Raw genomic sequence first — 15,680 nt, forward strand, 5'->3', positions numbered from 1 at the left:
GGACACTGTTAGATTTTGTTTTAGTCAGAATAAAGACAAACCTTTATCAAAAAAGAAATGAACAACATCTATGAAACAAAAATTGTATGGTTTATTAAAAAAAAAACGTTTGTCTCTTTTTTTAATTTTTTTATTCACATACACAAACAGCTGTTTCAGGGTTTATGGGACATGCTTGTTAGGTTTTTTTTTAGCTTTCCTTTGTCTCCGTCGAGTTTTTTGGAGATCTAGTCCAAGTTCTGTGTAAAGGAAGGCTAACTGTTGGGCACTCTGTGAGAGGAAAAAAAGTAGCAGATATTACACAAATAAAAGCTTACTTTAAATATATGATAACTATACAGCCAACAAAAAAACCCACCATGACATAAAGCTGTAAACATAAGTAACAGAACAGTACAGTACAAGTTAATGTGTGACATCAAACCGTGAGAGAAGGTGATCTTTCAACTGTTCTCAGAAGAAAGTATATCTATTGAAAAATACACTTTTATATAATCACAACTGTAACCGATTAATCCAAAGCTTTATAATACCCAGCATGCTCAAGGGTTATGCTTGAGTGTGTTAACTTAAACAGCAGGTCATTTAGCAATTTGGTCTGATAAGGTTTGGGATGAATATAATTGAGTGTTTATGTACCTCATTCAAGGACAGATGAAAATCCTCAGGGCCAAAGTGATCACTTCCTGGCTGCATGTCCAGAATGACAGCTGGGACACGTGCTGGTTGTTCAACAGAGCAGGAAGTGTATGTCAAATAAACAGGCACAGGTTCATGTGTACTTTAAAGGTTCATGTATACATGTGTATGTATCTTGAATGAAAATAACTCCGCCCTCCCACTTGCAGCGACATCTCTTCTCTGATGATGTTTACAAACTGTAACTCACATGAGATCACTACATTGACAGCTACGCAACAAACCACTTTAATGCTTTAAAAAGTTAATTGTAAAGATCGTAAAACTAATCCATATGAATTAAGCGGTTTAGTCCAAAATTTCAGAAGAGACTCGATCATTTATATGATAAACCGATTTAATTTAGTCTTTTATTCACATTTAAACATCGACAATGAACATAAACACAAACAGAAGCTCAGATGAACCTGCTTGACACCCGAGAATGAACTTCACTGGTTCTTGCGTAAGCTCAAACATGCTGCGTAACACGGGAATGAATGAACCTCATTGGTTCTTACAGGTCAAGCAAACAGACTTGAGCTTCATTTTACCACAACACATGGGTTTGGAAGGACATGAGGGTGAGTAATTAATGACAGAATTTTCATTTGGGGTGAACTATCCCTTTAAGTTTTTAGTTTTTTTTCATCTAATATTTAACTTTATTATTATATTAATGCAGCTTTATATCCATAAACAAATGTAAACACTGGTGTAAAACTTTTTAATAAGGAAAAAGTTACTGAAGCACCTTTAAATAAACATTCTAAATAAGCCAAAAAATTGATCTTGGGGCACATGAACCATAGTGAAAAAATCCTATACCAAAATGTATTTAAAATACATTTATTTCATACTAAGTATACTACAAATACATTAACATATTTACTGACATATCGCTTGAGACTTAATTTTAATTTTTGGGTGAACTAACCCTTTAAGCCTAAAATGTGTTTGAATACCCCTATTAGTAAGGATAGTGTGATCTCTATATAATATCAGTCTTTAAATGCAAGATATTTAAAGTGTACCTAAAGTTCACTTGCAATCGTTCCACTTTAGCACAATCAAATATACTCAAGTATATCTTTAGTTGGACCTCAGCACTATTTCCTGACAACTTAAGTGCATTAAGTACAAAGTTACAAAGTATCAAAATTTAGTATACTAAAAGTAAAATTGCAGGGTATTTATAGTAAGTTCAAAAATATGTAAATGTATTTGTAGTATACTTATCATAAAATAAATGTATTTCGAATACATTTTAGTATAATTATTTTTCACTAGGGAATACAGTAGATAAAGAAGTTCATGTACACTAGTTCATGTTTATCACAAGACCAAACGCAGTGAACGTGTAAGACTAGACTGACAATATCCAAGCGTAATCCGCTGCTCTGGCTCTCCATCACAACACCTGGGCATCACATGCAGCACTTTAAAGTCAACGCTCTTGAAACGGAGTGGATGATGAAAGGCTGCCATGTAGGTGGACTTGGCCCACTCCTTTGCCTGGCTGCCTTATTTCCCCACGGTGATGAGATCTCTCTGAAGTGAAGCTGAGTGTAAAAATCATATGCCTAATCCTTAAAACTCTGTCATCTGCCTCTTATCTGCAGTCCGGCCGCCGGTGTCTCTCTCCATCCTGCTCCTTCTCTGGGCCGCATGTTTCACAAGCTTTCTCCTGACCTTGGCACAGCCCAGTGTATTGTTTCTTATCTCCTCGCCTGATACACTATCTCATAAACATGTTAATCGTCCGAGCTGGCAGCATGTGTGATCAGCGTTTTATCTCCCGGAGAGGAATGGGAGAGATTAGAGGAACTTGCGCTTTTTTCTTTGTGTATGTGTGTGGGGTGTTAGCGAAGGTGTTTCTGTGTGTGCGTGAGTCTGTAATAAAAATAATTAATTGCACACAGATGGAGAGGGAGTCTAAAGGAGAGCTCCGGACGAAGATGTGCTGACAGTGTTTCTCACGCAGCAGCTCGCACACAAGGTGACCTCAGGTGGATATGGAGAGGAATCGCTCCACATCACCTGTTTCCAGATCAGTGCTCTTCTCTCCCGAGGAGAGAGTGTAAGTGCTTCTCTTAAGCCCAGGGGTTTATTTGAGAGCTGGGATTACAGCCAGTGACCTCCAAGTTCATTTCCATTATACTACACTCGGTTTATCAGAGTTTTTAATACTGCAGCTTAGTTTTAATAATATTCTTCACTTCTTGGACTAATGAGATGTCCAGATCCCAGATCGATCTATCTATCTATCTATCTATCTATCTATCTATCTATCTATCTATCTATCTATCTATCTATCTATCTATCTATCTGTATCTATCTATTAATTATTAATAAATATTAATCCCTTTCCCAGAGTCCTTCATCCAAACTACCTCCTGTTCCTCGACAAGGTGCGAACTCCCTAGGTCTATAACCCTAGTCCTATTGTAAGTTCATGCACCACATTGGTGGATGTTTTGTCTTGGTCTGGGTATTTAAAGAAATGCTGAAAAAGGCTTGGGGCGATTTGTAGTCAGATCAGCCCATAATACTGATTGTCCTCCAGACTCTCAGCATTATGTGTTTTTCTAGTGTCAGTTATGCATTTTCTACTCATTATTTCAGAGCATTTGGTGTTATTCTATTGATTGTGTAATTGGCATGATACATCTTCTACCTGACTAATAATTAATTGTTACATTTAAATTTATTAAGACTTACTCTGAAATTATTTTCTCAAGTGGATTAAGTGAAGGCTTATGTTACCGCAAATCTGCGTCAGGTAAGTACCGGACTTGAGTCCAGTTTTGAGTTGAGCATAGGGCACACTAACTGAGATTTTAGAGCTCCGGCTAACACTTGGCACTATTTCAAGTGTACTTAGACTGTAAAGGCTAAAAAGGACATTTCCGTTTAGGACAACAATATGTTGATCGACCAACCTAAATAGGGTGAGCCTTACCTCTGTTTAATGTAAAATTACTTTAGCTAAGTGTACATGGGAAACCATAGCATGACCAAACCAAAGCTACTATCAGAGAAGTAACATTGAACGGCTTATATCTGTAGTAGTGGTCATGACCTCTGACTAGAGATAGCGTTACTTTAATTCAAGATACAGATCTATGGGGACTAAACAAAATACTTTTAGATAGAGCAAACATGAAAGCGGCCTTCTAAAACAGGACAGTCAATTACCTCTGTCTAGTGACCAAGACTGACGAGTTTGTGATCGCGAGACCCGTGTTAAACGGCCAGCGCGAGGCTCTCTGTGTGACATAGATTCCTAATGAATGAGTAAAATATAAAGTAAAGAGTTAAATAGAATAATTTACATTATCTATTATCGATAAGTTATCATATAAATGACCAATGGAAACTGTCGTTGGGCCGAGTAGGCGGGCCTTTATTTATTTTTTTACTTTACTGGGCTTTATTTTTTTGTCAATTCTTGATGGAAGAATTGTTTATTATTATTCTGATGAATATATTTTTACTGGCTTTTAAAATATTGCTGTTTCCACTATTACAAGTAATATGCCACTGTTTCACAGATTTGTAAATGTCCACTTTATGCCCAAGAACATCCATTAGTTGTGGACTATAATTGCTTTAGAGAACTGATTAAAAAGGCTCAAGAGAGCATTTATACACTCACCGTTAACATCAACCCGAGCGGTAAACATTTGGGTGGCCTTCTTTAGTCTTTCCACATACTTCATGACCCCAGATAAAGGAACTCTGCGGTCTTCTGAATATGCAGTGATCAGAATTGGTGGGTAAAGCTGTGGAAAAAATAAGAAACAATTATTAAATAGCCCTCGAACCATTAAACAAACTACTAATCAAAAGTTTATTTTAAAAGTAGTCTCTTATGCTCAGCTGCATTTATTTGATAAAAAATACAGTAAAACTATACAATTTGTTTTTCTATTTGAATACATTCTGTGATGTTAAAGCTGAATTTTCAGCAGTCATTACTCCAGTCTTCAGTGTCACATGATCCTTCAGAAATCATTCTTATATACTGATTTGGTGCTCAAGAAACATTTCTTATTGTTATCAATGCTAAAAACAGTTGTGTTGCCTCTTATTTTGGTGGAAACCATGATACATTTGGGTTTTCAGGATTTCTTTATGAATAGAAAGAAACAGATTTATTTTGCAACATTATAAATGTCTTTCCTATCACATTTGATCAATTTAATGCATCCTTGCTGAATAAGAAAAACAAAAACTACCTCTACAATCTTGAACGGTGGTGTACTGTATGTGATATCTGAGTGATTTACCTGAGGTATAATGTTGTAGCAGGGACAGTAAGATGCAATGTTGTCTCTGTGTTCCCTTATAAGGGGGTCTCCCCACTCCCCCCTCTCCTCAACAGTAAGCGGCAGGGAAGGGTCTTGCATTGTGCCAAGAACATCCAGAAAAGGCACCTGCCGAGAATTGCAATGTCATTTATCTTATGGAAATATGGCTCAGGGAATGTGTGTTCAATGATGTATTGAACATCCACCTGTAGAATTACAGCTCTAAGAAGCTGTGGGTTATGGTTGCACAGCGCCCCCGCTAGGACAGCTCCAGCACTGCGAGAGGTGAGGGCGGTTAGAGCAGGTTGAGACACTCCCAAGTGATGAAGAGTCTGAATGCAAGCAGCGAGATCTTCCACTCCCCTCCGCTTCTGCAGCACAGAGCCCGCTCGATGCCACGCTAGACCACGCTCACCACCACCCCTGCCCAATCACAAACAGCACAAGCACACATAAACATGCATTTTGTTTCAGAATGAGTAGAGATGATTAATGAAAAGATGATTAGAGTTGAACTTCAGTACCTGACGTGGCAGTAGGCCAGAGCCCAGCCGTCCTCCAGCAACAGTCTCTTCTCAGGACTGAAGCTCATATCGAGGTCGACACCATACGCTCCATATACATGCAGAAGCAGTGGAGCGTTGTGCAGCTCAGATAATGCAGGCACATGGAGGAGAGTCAAAGGCACCATTGTGCCATCCTAAAAAGTCAGACAATGGGATATTATGGCTTTTTGGAATAACATGGGCAGCTTTTTGTACTATTGTAGCTTTATGACTTCTCATATGTAAATAATTTGTACCTGACTGGCTGCCTGCAGGCGTGTAGTGTTGAACTCAGGGAGGGAGATATACCGGGTGTCCTCCTCTGTTATTGAGAGCTTTTGTTTTCTGGAGGAATAGAGGTAGTGTACAGGTGGGTGCACTGGGGAGGACAGGAGAAAACCAAATGACCCTCTGTCCACAGTCCCAACACGCTGTGGTGATAAATCACAGGCCCAGTGGGGAAGCTAAAGGCAAAATAGAAACATTGCTGTTAGAAAGTACAAAGAGCATTTTGAATCCTATCTTTGGACCATAGTAATGTATCAGGTTAACCCTCATGGGGTTTGAGAGAGCCTTTTAATATAACAAAAACAAGTTACTTGTGGCATTTTATTTATGAGAAATGATTAGAAGCAAAATGTAAATTTGATAACATGTATAAAATGCGCTTTATGAAAAGGTTACATCACTTATGTTAGGGGTCTTTAGAGACCCGAGATAAGACAATGTAACAGTAGCATTTAACTCCTGACAATTTTCTATTAAGATTTGTTTTATTTTATCTTTCCACAATGTAATAAACTTTATAGTAAAGGATTAAAAGGTTTAATGATATCCTAGGTTTTTCAAATGATATGTCAAAATAATAAGAGGTTAACTTCAAAATTCATATTATTATATACTATGCTCTAAAAGTTTTTAATATTTTCTAAAGGAGTTTCTTATGCTCATTAAGAATGCAGTTCATTTGATCAAATATACAGCAAAAACTGTAATACTGTGAAATATCATGAGAAATTAAAATAACTCTTTTCTATTTGAATATATTTCAAAGTGTAATTAATTCCTGTGATGGTAAAGCTGAATTTTCAGCATCATTACTCCAGTCTTCATTGTCAAATGATCCTTTAGAAATCATTCTAATATGCTGATTTGCTGCTCAAGAAACATTTCTTATTATTATTATCAATGGTAAAAACAGTTGTGCTGCTTAATTAATTTTATGGAAACCACTCTAATTTTTATTTCAGGATTCTTTGATTAACAGCATGTTTAAAAGATTATTTGAAACAGAAAACTTTTGTAACATAATAAATGTATTTACTGTCAGTTTTGATCAATTTAATGCATCCTTGCCAAATAAAAGTATTAATTTCAATCAATCAATTAATAAATCTTACTGACGCCAAACATTTGAACTGTAGTGAACATATACATCATTAGGTTCTCTGAGACCAAGAGCATAAAGTTTAGACTTTCTAATACATTAGTGAAAAGAAATAAGAAATTAATCAAATAAGATGTCATCTATCCAGTAAAACAAATCTAAAATTAAAAATAAAACATGTCTCTTTAAATTAGCATCATTATGAATAAACACAAGTGTATGTGAATTTGGGATTTGTCACACCTGGAGGGTGTTTAACTGATAGGGCTCTTTTTTGGTAAGGGTCTGGATCTGAAGTCGACACTGTGAATCCTTTACTGTGAACACACAGTGATCCTGAAGCAGCTCCATATCTTTAATGACTGTTCCTGGAACAGCACTGAACACAGGCACCCAGTGTGGCATGGACGGAGAGGCCAATGGTGCCCTGAGCAGCTTGAGATTTGAGAAAGAAAAAAATTACACATAGTTATAATTTAATCCTGAACAATAATGCTCAAGTCTCTTGGTGTTGGAATAACCTGATACTCCTGATGTGCTCCAGTGTTAGCAAGGATGAACAGGTGGTTGTCCGAGTGCTCCACATGGTAAAGAAGACCAGGTTGGCGGGACTGGATGAGGGTGGGGAATGAAAGTGGAGTCTTGCTGTCAATGAACCAGACCTCAGAACTGATCTTACTACTGCAGTTAATGGTCACCAGCCTCTGGTCTCTGGAACGACTGACCTCCACAAAGAACCTGTGGCAGAAGACCACATCAATGCTGGACAAAATAACTCTTCACCAACAATTAGGACTTAAAGTCACCATGAAATCAAAATGGACAATTCTTAATTTTTTATGGAATTTTGCAATATCTGTAAATTACTTATCTGTGCATATATACATATATATACAGTGGTGGCCAAAATTATTAGAACAGTAAGAGTTTTTAATGTTTTAAAAGAAGTCTCTTCTGCTCACCAAGGCTTCATTTATCTGAAATAGAAAGCTATACATCACAATAGGGAAGAAAAGACAATCACAACTTCCATTTCATGCCCGCTTTAAGCACACTCTGGTCTTACTCTGGATCCTTTTCTTCATAAACAAGGGTGGTTTGGACACCAGAATCACTGAGATGAAGACGGAAAACACGCAAGCAACGAAGAGTCTCCTGTGTGCTGTAGAAGAGGACGTCATCTGCTGCCCATTCTGCAAGAGAGAAGACATTTGTGGAGGAAAAACTCTGTTTCAATTACTATTAAAGTATAGTAAATCTTACCAAAGCTGAGCACGTTGTTTAAAACCAACATGGCATTTTGATGCAGGTTGACACCACCTAGATGGACCAACATGCATCTGGTCTCCTCATGGCAGTCTTTCTTCACAGTGGCAGCCAGCATGGTCTCTGTGGGAGAGAGTCTGACCCTCTGGATGCTTCCATATCCATCTCCTCCCCAGTCTGCTCTGAACACCTCCACCATCTCTTGCTCACCTGTATGCATAGATTTACTGGTTTCTACTTGGAACTAGAAAAAAAAATATTTTCTGAAATGGTTCCTCTTTAATATTTACCGTGTCCCAGGGTCGATCTGTAGATTCCTTTGCCATCTTCAAAGTATACATGATGGTGTCCCTGAAACTTGAGATGATGTTGACGGAATGATGACTCAAACTGATTTAAAACTTATATCAATCATATATGTATCATACACACTTTGCACCATTACTGTTGCTTACCTCAGAATTTTCTGGCACATTGGCAAACTTCCTATGAATCGAATGCAATCTTCTTTTGAAACGCTGCTCCTGAACTTTGAGTTTCTGCAGTTGGGCTTTAGACAGCTCTGCTGTAGTCTGTGAGAATCCCTAAATGACAGTTGACACAGAACACTGTTGAGAAGTTGATTTGCAGTATGATACTCCATCTACATGCAATTTAAACAGTATTTTGGTAGTTATTTTTTTAATTATTATTATTATGCATGCCGATATACTGTTTCAAATGAATAACAATATTTTTCTTGCTTCTGCACTAAATTCACACTTTTACATTCTATTTTTTTATGCTACATATTTTAGAATCAATGAATGATTTTTGTTTATCATTGCCATACACTTTTATGAGTCTCATGCGAATGTCAAACAATTATTCAGCAGCAGTTATGCAAAAAGTACGTGCAAAGGTAAAACCAAAACATATATGAACATGACATTACCTCAGTGTAAAGACGTGAAATTAATGGGTGTATATTCGGCCGATGTATATTGCGTGAAACTGATCGCAAAAGCAGCAGATATGAGGAGGTGATACGATTCATTTAATGCAGCAAGAATGTCACTTAGTTTCTGATTATGAATAAACGGCGTCTTTCTGCTACCTTAAAAGTCAAAAATACAGTGCATTATTCATTCTGGGTAAGTGTCACATTCAAAATATTTAAACCTCCCTGCAGCCCATGTGCTTATTATGTAGAACTGTCTGTGGCGCATTCGATGTCCGTTCAATTGAGTCGGATCATTTTAATGAACCGGTTGAATTGGTTCACAAAACCTGTTTGAACTTTTCATTTACCAGTCAGAATCAATCGGTCAAAGCTGTTCTCTATCAACACTTGAACCTCTTTCGGACATGTCCGACTAAAAATACACCGAGAACCGAATAGTGCACTGAATTAGCTGATAAAGGTGAATTTTGTAATGTTGAATGTGCATGCAAACAGTATTTATGTTGTTAATGACTATTTTATGAGCTGAATGGCTGCAACAAACTGAGCTAGAACACGTATGAAATTAAAATAAACACCGCTATTACAGAATATGTACCTCACATTACGTGGCTGTATTTCAAAATCAATATGTCAAGCTACGCAAGGGCTTTTTTTTAATCGGCTCTTTGAAACGAACTGTTCAAAAGAACCGATTCGCAGAAATGAGTCAGACTCACTATCACTAATGGCGCTAAAATATGACATCTAGTTCAGGCAAGAGTAATCGAGTCCAAAATCATAGATGATAGCCGATAGAGCAGAGTGTTTGAAGACTCTGGTAATGAATTGGATTTCCTTTCCTTCTGCATCAAGAGGAGGTGGTGTACGGAAGTAGCGTGGGATTTTATTACTAAGCAACAGAGACCAGTACATACCGGCGAATTGGTAAAAACGGTATTAAATTGAACCATCGCATTTTACCACATCCAGAGAACAAATGCCAAATAAGCCTTCGACTAGACTCTGCACTCTGTTGTCGTTGTAGTTCTCCGTTATTTTCCGCATGAAGACAAAACAAATCGATCAGGTTGCTCTGGCATGAATAAATGTAAAGATCCTCCGTTAGCTGCGACAGAAATGCTTGCGAATAATCACCAAAATCACGACTCTCACTGTGGAACAGATGTGGCCCGTGCACGATGGGGTCTTCTACGACAGGTGAGGGGGGTTTCAGTGAATGTCCTTCAATGTAACGTTACAGCTGATTGCATTTATTAAATAATCGTAAATATAATGCGTTATGTAATGCGTTTATTACGTTAGACATATGTCCAGATAGTAGCATCTTATGTGTCTCTTACAATGCAGGTTTTGAAACGGAAGCAGCTCGACAGTTCAGATGTACAGCAGGTGTCAGTACGAAGATTCTCCTCCTTTAACCTGTTCTCCAGAAGCAGGGTCACTCCCACAGAGACGGATGACCCGTCCGACGGGCAGTGGGTGGAGTACAGAAGTGCAATCTTTCCCCAGTACAGTGCCTTACTCAGGTATGCTGGAGAAAGTGTTGAGTACACTATTTTTTGGTGTTTTTCATTTCCACATACCCATAGTCTCTCAAGGACTTCCCGTTTTAAAGCATAGTTCACTCAAATATGAACATTTTGTCATCTTTTACTCACCCTCATGTCATTTTAACTTGTATGATATTCTTTCTTCTGTGAAACACAAAAGGCAAAGTTCTGAAGTATGTTCATGCTGATTTTTTTCATTCAATGAATGGAGACTAAAGGTGTCAAACTCCAAAGATAACAAAACAATCAACATAGAAGCAACATAAACGTTCCCTGTGTGACTTCTATTCTAGAGTCTAGATGACATTTAAGTCAAAAATCCTTCTGTGAAAATGTCTTTACAGCCATTGTCACAATTCTTGTCATTGTATGTAAAATTAAGAGCAGCACTGGACATTCTGCTAATAATAACTGCTTTTATTTATTGCAGAATGGGTGAGTAAACAATGACATAATGTTAATTTGTGTTTTAAGTGTTCCTTTTGTTCATGTCAGTATGATGATTACAGTTTTTCTCAGTCGCTTTGGTACATTTCTTATATATGGTATAGTTTTTTTTCACTAGGTCAGGGTATGCTTAGCCACGTTGTCAATATAACAGTGTACTCTGTATTTTCAGATGTAAACTATGGCTACGATTTTGATGACAATGATTGAAAATGCACAAGACTGCTCTTTATCTGTATGGCATATATACATTTCAACAGTACAGATTTATACATTATGTGCAAATGCAAATGGCCTACTGTAATATAGCATTACATTTAAGTAGTGAACATTGTCTGATTCCATACCTGTTTTGTTTACAAAGTTTCTTCGAATGAACTAGGACAAGGTTGTTCTATGAACATTCGGCTCTAACTTTCGACGCATCCTTACTTCTCTTCTTCTTCCTGACTGTTGACCCTGTCTGTTTCCTTGTTGTTTTTCCATTGTCAGAATTTGTAACACTGTTTTGTGCTCTGTCTATATGACAAATTATAGACAGAGCTTCATGAGCTGCACCTCTGAGCTATTTTAGAGAACTGGTTGATCAATGATCATTGGTTGATCTAGCCCTGTACGTTTCCCTTCAATAGTGAAATTCAAAATTCACCTCCGCAATTCATCAATTCAGGACATATTTACAAAAAAGGTCAAATAGAAATGTATAGAAAATATGCTTGACAGTTTATGACAACTAAACCATTTTGCGTTTAATGACTTATGCAAAGAACTAATGGCTATGTTTTGAGGGGTAAGACTAATCAGCAGGGAACCAGTATAATATATTTTGATCAATATGACATAAGCAATTGATAATTTAGGAAACAGCAGGCAATTGTACATAATCGATTGCTTTTATGATGTGCACACGTGACTAAATGATGTGGAGGCTGAACAAGTAGTTTTGAGAGTTTCAGTTATGATCTGAGAAATGCACCAAAGCGACTGAGAAAAACTGTAAACACATTATGTTGTTCACATTTCATACTAACATTAATGTTTGGCCATCATTTATGTCTAAATCATGTTTCTTAATGCATTACAGAGACAATCTTGGACCTATTAGAGTAGATGAGGTGCTCAGCAGCTTTGACAACACAGGAAATGTCTGTGAGTATCTCTTCTGTTCACGTTCAGACTTCAGTTGTTGCATGTAGGTTGTGAAACAGATCACATGGTGGTAATCACGTTCTTTTAATGCAGTCTGCTATACTTTTTGATTATGAATATTTCACTGTAGTCTTAAGCTGAACATGACCTATGGCAGGCAGCAGGGGGTCCGATAAAGCTGCAGCTCCATGGCACACCAGAGGCAGGCACACTTGAGCCTCATAAGCACCTCATTATAAGCAACTTATTGACTCCTGCTGTCTATGACAGGGGTGTTAAAGTATATTTTTCTTTCCTAGTGCATTAAATAGTCTGTGAAATGCACATTTTCATGTTATACACTACCATTTAAAAGTTTGGGGTTAGTAAGATTTTAGTTTTTTGGAAGAAATTAATACTTTTTTTGCCTTTGTAGTGCAGTATTAAAGTCTGTCCACAAATGTAAATGTACCTTCATGCCGTTCCATACCTTTCTTCTGTTGAACACAAAAGGACTTGTTCGGCAGATACACCAAAGACACACTTTTCTGAATCTGTCGCCAGTTATGGTTCTTTGTTGCGTAGGATGAAAGAATGGCTCAGATGTTTTTATTTGAAAACATATTTAAAACTTTTTTTTTAATGCAGATTACTTGTTTTAGTATAGGAAGGAGACTGATCCCGTGCTGGTTTTTAGTAGATTGTGGACTGAAATGTCTTGAAATATTTGGCTCTTTTACTGGATTAGTGAAAAGGGGCAGCTTGGCTCTCTTCTACGGCAGGGTCATCGCTTCTCTTTTCAGACCTTCCTCTCAACCACCATTAATTGATCTTACGCATTGGTAAGCCCAAACATCTCCCCTATGTCCTTGTCAGCTCAGCTGGGCAGGCTCATTGTCTGCAAAGGTGGGGGGGGGGTGCCCCATGTATTACCCACCTCACATACCCAGTTTAAAATCCTTGTCTCAGGATTTGACAAGCCGAAAGGTCTCTATGTCCTCTGAGGCACTGAATGTGGATTAGCTATCCAAATGTATGGATTACGGTGATCCAACTTGTCAGGGTTGGAAGGGTTGATGGTGCTGTGGGTTTAAGTGCTGTTGTTTCCAGCAGGGATCAAGAGAGACACAAAAGGTCTTATCTGAACATGCTGGGTGGACATGAAGAGCTTTAGAGAGGCTTGTTGACCACTGGTTTGGATTCAAACATCAGTTCTTCTGCTGTCATATGTTCGGGTCAGAGTTGGTTAAAAACTAAAGAAAAATGTATTTGTAGTATTCTTAATTTAGAATACTGATACTCATTTCAGGGGAGCTCTTTACAGCCAGGTGATGTAGTTGATGAAAGAAGTCTGCTTTGGACCAATCATGAACTTCTGACGTAACGATTATTGGAATACATTTTACAAGAAAATACCATTTCAGTCTTTCTACTTCAAAGCAAGTAGACTGAGCATCTGCAACCGTAGTTTGACGCATGTATTATTATCTTTATCCGCAATAGACTTACACACAATACAGCAAGACGAAGGAAGGCGTCGGCTAACATGACATTAAAAAGTTACCATAGTAAAAGTAAAAACCATAGCATAAAAGTACCATATAGCAAAAACCTGTAATATTGACATTGAGTTAATACATATGAAAACACAAACCAACACAAACCAACACATTCTCACCTGTGAAAGGTTATCCCATTCCTTCTGGAATTTAAATCTTGATGGTTTCATAGCCAGAAGCTGCGCAATGTTGTGGCATCATTGATTCTTACTGTGAGTGACGACATGCTGACTGTTCCAATATGGTGTGTTTGGAATGGTCGAATGTGGCAATTTCATATACATATCTGATGTTCACGTCCTTGGACTCGTAATTATGTTTCTCTATGGCATTGGCAACATTATCAGCACACATGGCACTGATGAAGGGTTGAACACGAAAACGTGTTGCACTCTTGCACTTTTTTGCACTTTTGCACTTTATTTGTGGCCTATGGACAATACAATCCTGTGAGCTTTTTGGCCTATATTCGTGTTTTGATCTTTTTTCTGATTTTTGAGTTCATTTTGGATCTATGCACCGCAAGAAGATATTACTCATCAGTTTGGGACTAATTGTTGGCACTACGCCTTTCCATCCCCAACATTATCAATGGTGAAATGAATCTGCAGCTGTCAGGTGGTACAAGTCAGAGCTCTTTGTTTACATTCATTATTATTATTGTAATGTTATGAGCTTTGAAACATGAGTTAAGGCCATGTGTATGTGTAAAACTCATGTGTATCTTTAACTACACATAATAAACTGTATTATGAACACCTGTGGAATAACTTTTTACCTGGAAGCTGTATGTGTGGGATTCACTTAAAAGTATCATTCAGTAATTGCAAAGATCAGAGATTATGCTTTAGATCCAGTAGCGAGATGCTAGTATTTTAGGACATTGTTCTGTCTGCATTGGATGAAGAATGCATGTATATGAGAACCGTTAACAGAACCAAACGTCATTGGGTGTTTGTAGGATACTCTCAGCCAGTCCAGCCAGGTTCTTTATCCTGAGTGAACATTCTTTATAGAGGTCACATGATGAGGTGGAGGAACTGATCCTCTTTAAAATTGCGACTTTCAGGCTTGCTAACAGGCAGTGCTCAGTCTCAGCAGGGTTTCTGCTGAACACCCCACCATTGCAGTTATCCCAAATCCATGTGTAATGGTGACTTTTAGAGCCTTTTCATAGTTAAATAAGTGTTATTAGTGTGTGTGTGTCTTTCTTTTTATGTGAATCATGTGTTTGTTTGTGTGCGTCCAATGGTCTCCACTCATATGCCCGTCTGTTCTACCCCCTGCTTGGGCAATTATGTAGATTGGGGGACCCGGTGTACTAATTGCTCAGATTGAGGCTGTCCAATGAGGCCTGGTTAGACCTGCAGAGGTCAGAGGTCTGGCTCTCCATCTCTGCCTTATTCTGCTCTCCTGTGTTGGTGAGAGTTAATTAACGCTGCTCTCAGACTGTTTACAGGACGGCTCGCTGACCAGACTCAAGCCCTCATTACTGCAGAACGGCCTGTTGAACGTGTGCAGACAGGGTCCAAAAATTAACACTCGCCAAGCACCAAATGCCAACCAGAATTGTCCTTGGCGATTAAATAGAACAGTTTCTCGCCAGCTGGCTGGAAACTTTATTAGGAACTAACCGCTGTTGTAAGCAATGCAAACTATTCAGTCAATCAAATTAAACCGTCTACTACTAGTACATTTTTTTTTTTTTATCTCAAATGTGCAAAATAATTATCAATATATTGCAAAGAATTTTTTTCATAATTTTTTTTATCAATTATAATAATTTTGGCCAATAAGAAATATTTATGGCTGTTCTCAGCTCACACAGCATTGTCAGGTTACCTGCAGTATTTTTAACTAT

At 37.8% G+C, this 15,680-nt stretch overlaps 2 protein-coding genes across 3 annotated transcripts in view; one reads left to right on the forward strand and one right to left on the reverse strand.

Annotated features, from left to right (window-relative positions):
* Window positions 1-69: 69 nt before the first annotated feature.
* Window positions 70-9,419, reverse strand: prepl (prolyl endopeptidase like). Of its 2 annotated transcripts, XM_082154239.1 has the most exons (14): window positions 9,124-9,418; window positions 8,645-8,773; window positions 8,480-8,546; window positions 8,187-8,399; window positions 7,990-8,116; window positions 7,445-7,661; window positions 7,167-7,358; window positions 5,794-6,000; window positions 5,516-5,691; window positions 5,198-5,414; window positions 4,971-5,117; window positions 4,337-4,463; window positions 640-722; window positions 70-270 (listed from the first exon to the last, which is right to left on the reverse strand). In XM_082154239.1, the coding sequence occupies exons 1-14, from the start codon at window positions 9,223-9,225 to the stop codon at window positions 163-165; spliced, it is 2,112 nt and encodes a 703-aa protein (XP_082010365.1). In that variant the 5' UTR covers window positions 9,226-9,418; the 3' UTR covers window positions 70-162. The 2 variants fall into 2 exon arrangements, with proteins under 2 accessions (XP_082010365.1, XP_082010366.1); XM_082154240.1 differs by lacking the exons at window positions 70-270; window positions 640-722 and adding an exon at window positions 729-3,964 and having other exon boundaries at window positions 9,124-9,419.
* A 551-nt stretch (window positions 9,420-9,970) lies between these two features.
* The window catches only part of camkmt (calmodulin-lysine N-methyltransferase), a 99,874-nt gene continuing 94,164 nt past the window's right edge, over window positions 9,971-15,680 (forward strand). Inside the window, exons 1-3 of the mRNA XM_082154250.1 lie at window positions 9,971-10,332; window positions 10,483-10,661; window positions 12,217-12,281. Of these exons, the coding sequence (XP_082010376.1) occupies window positions 10,213-10,332; window positions 10,483-10,661; window positions 12,217-12,281 (364 nt within the window). The 5' untranslated portion in view covers window positions 9,971-10,212. The remainder of the gene's footprint in view (window positions 10,333-10,482; window positions 10,662-12,216; window positions 12,282-15,680) is intronic.

Source organism: Leuciscus leuciscus, assembly GCF_965113295.1.
Source record: "Leuciscus leuciscus genome assembly, chromosome: 22".
NCBI lineage: Eukaryota > Metazoa > Chordata > Actinopteri > Cypriniformes > Leuciscidae > Leuciscus > Leuciscus leuciscus.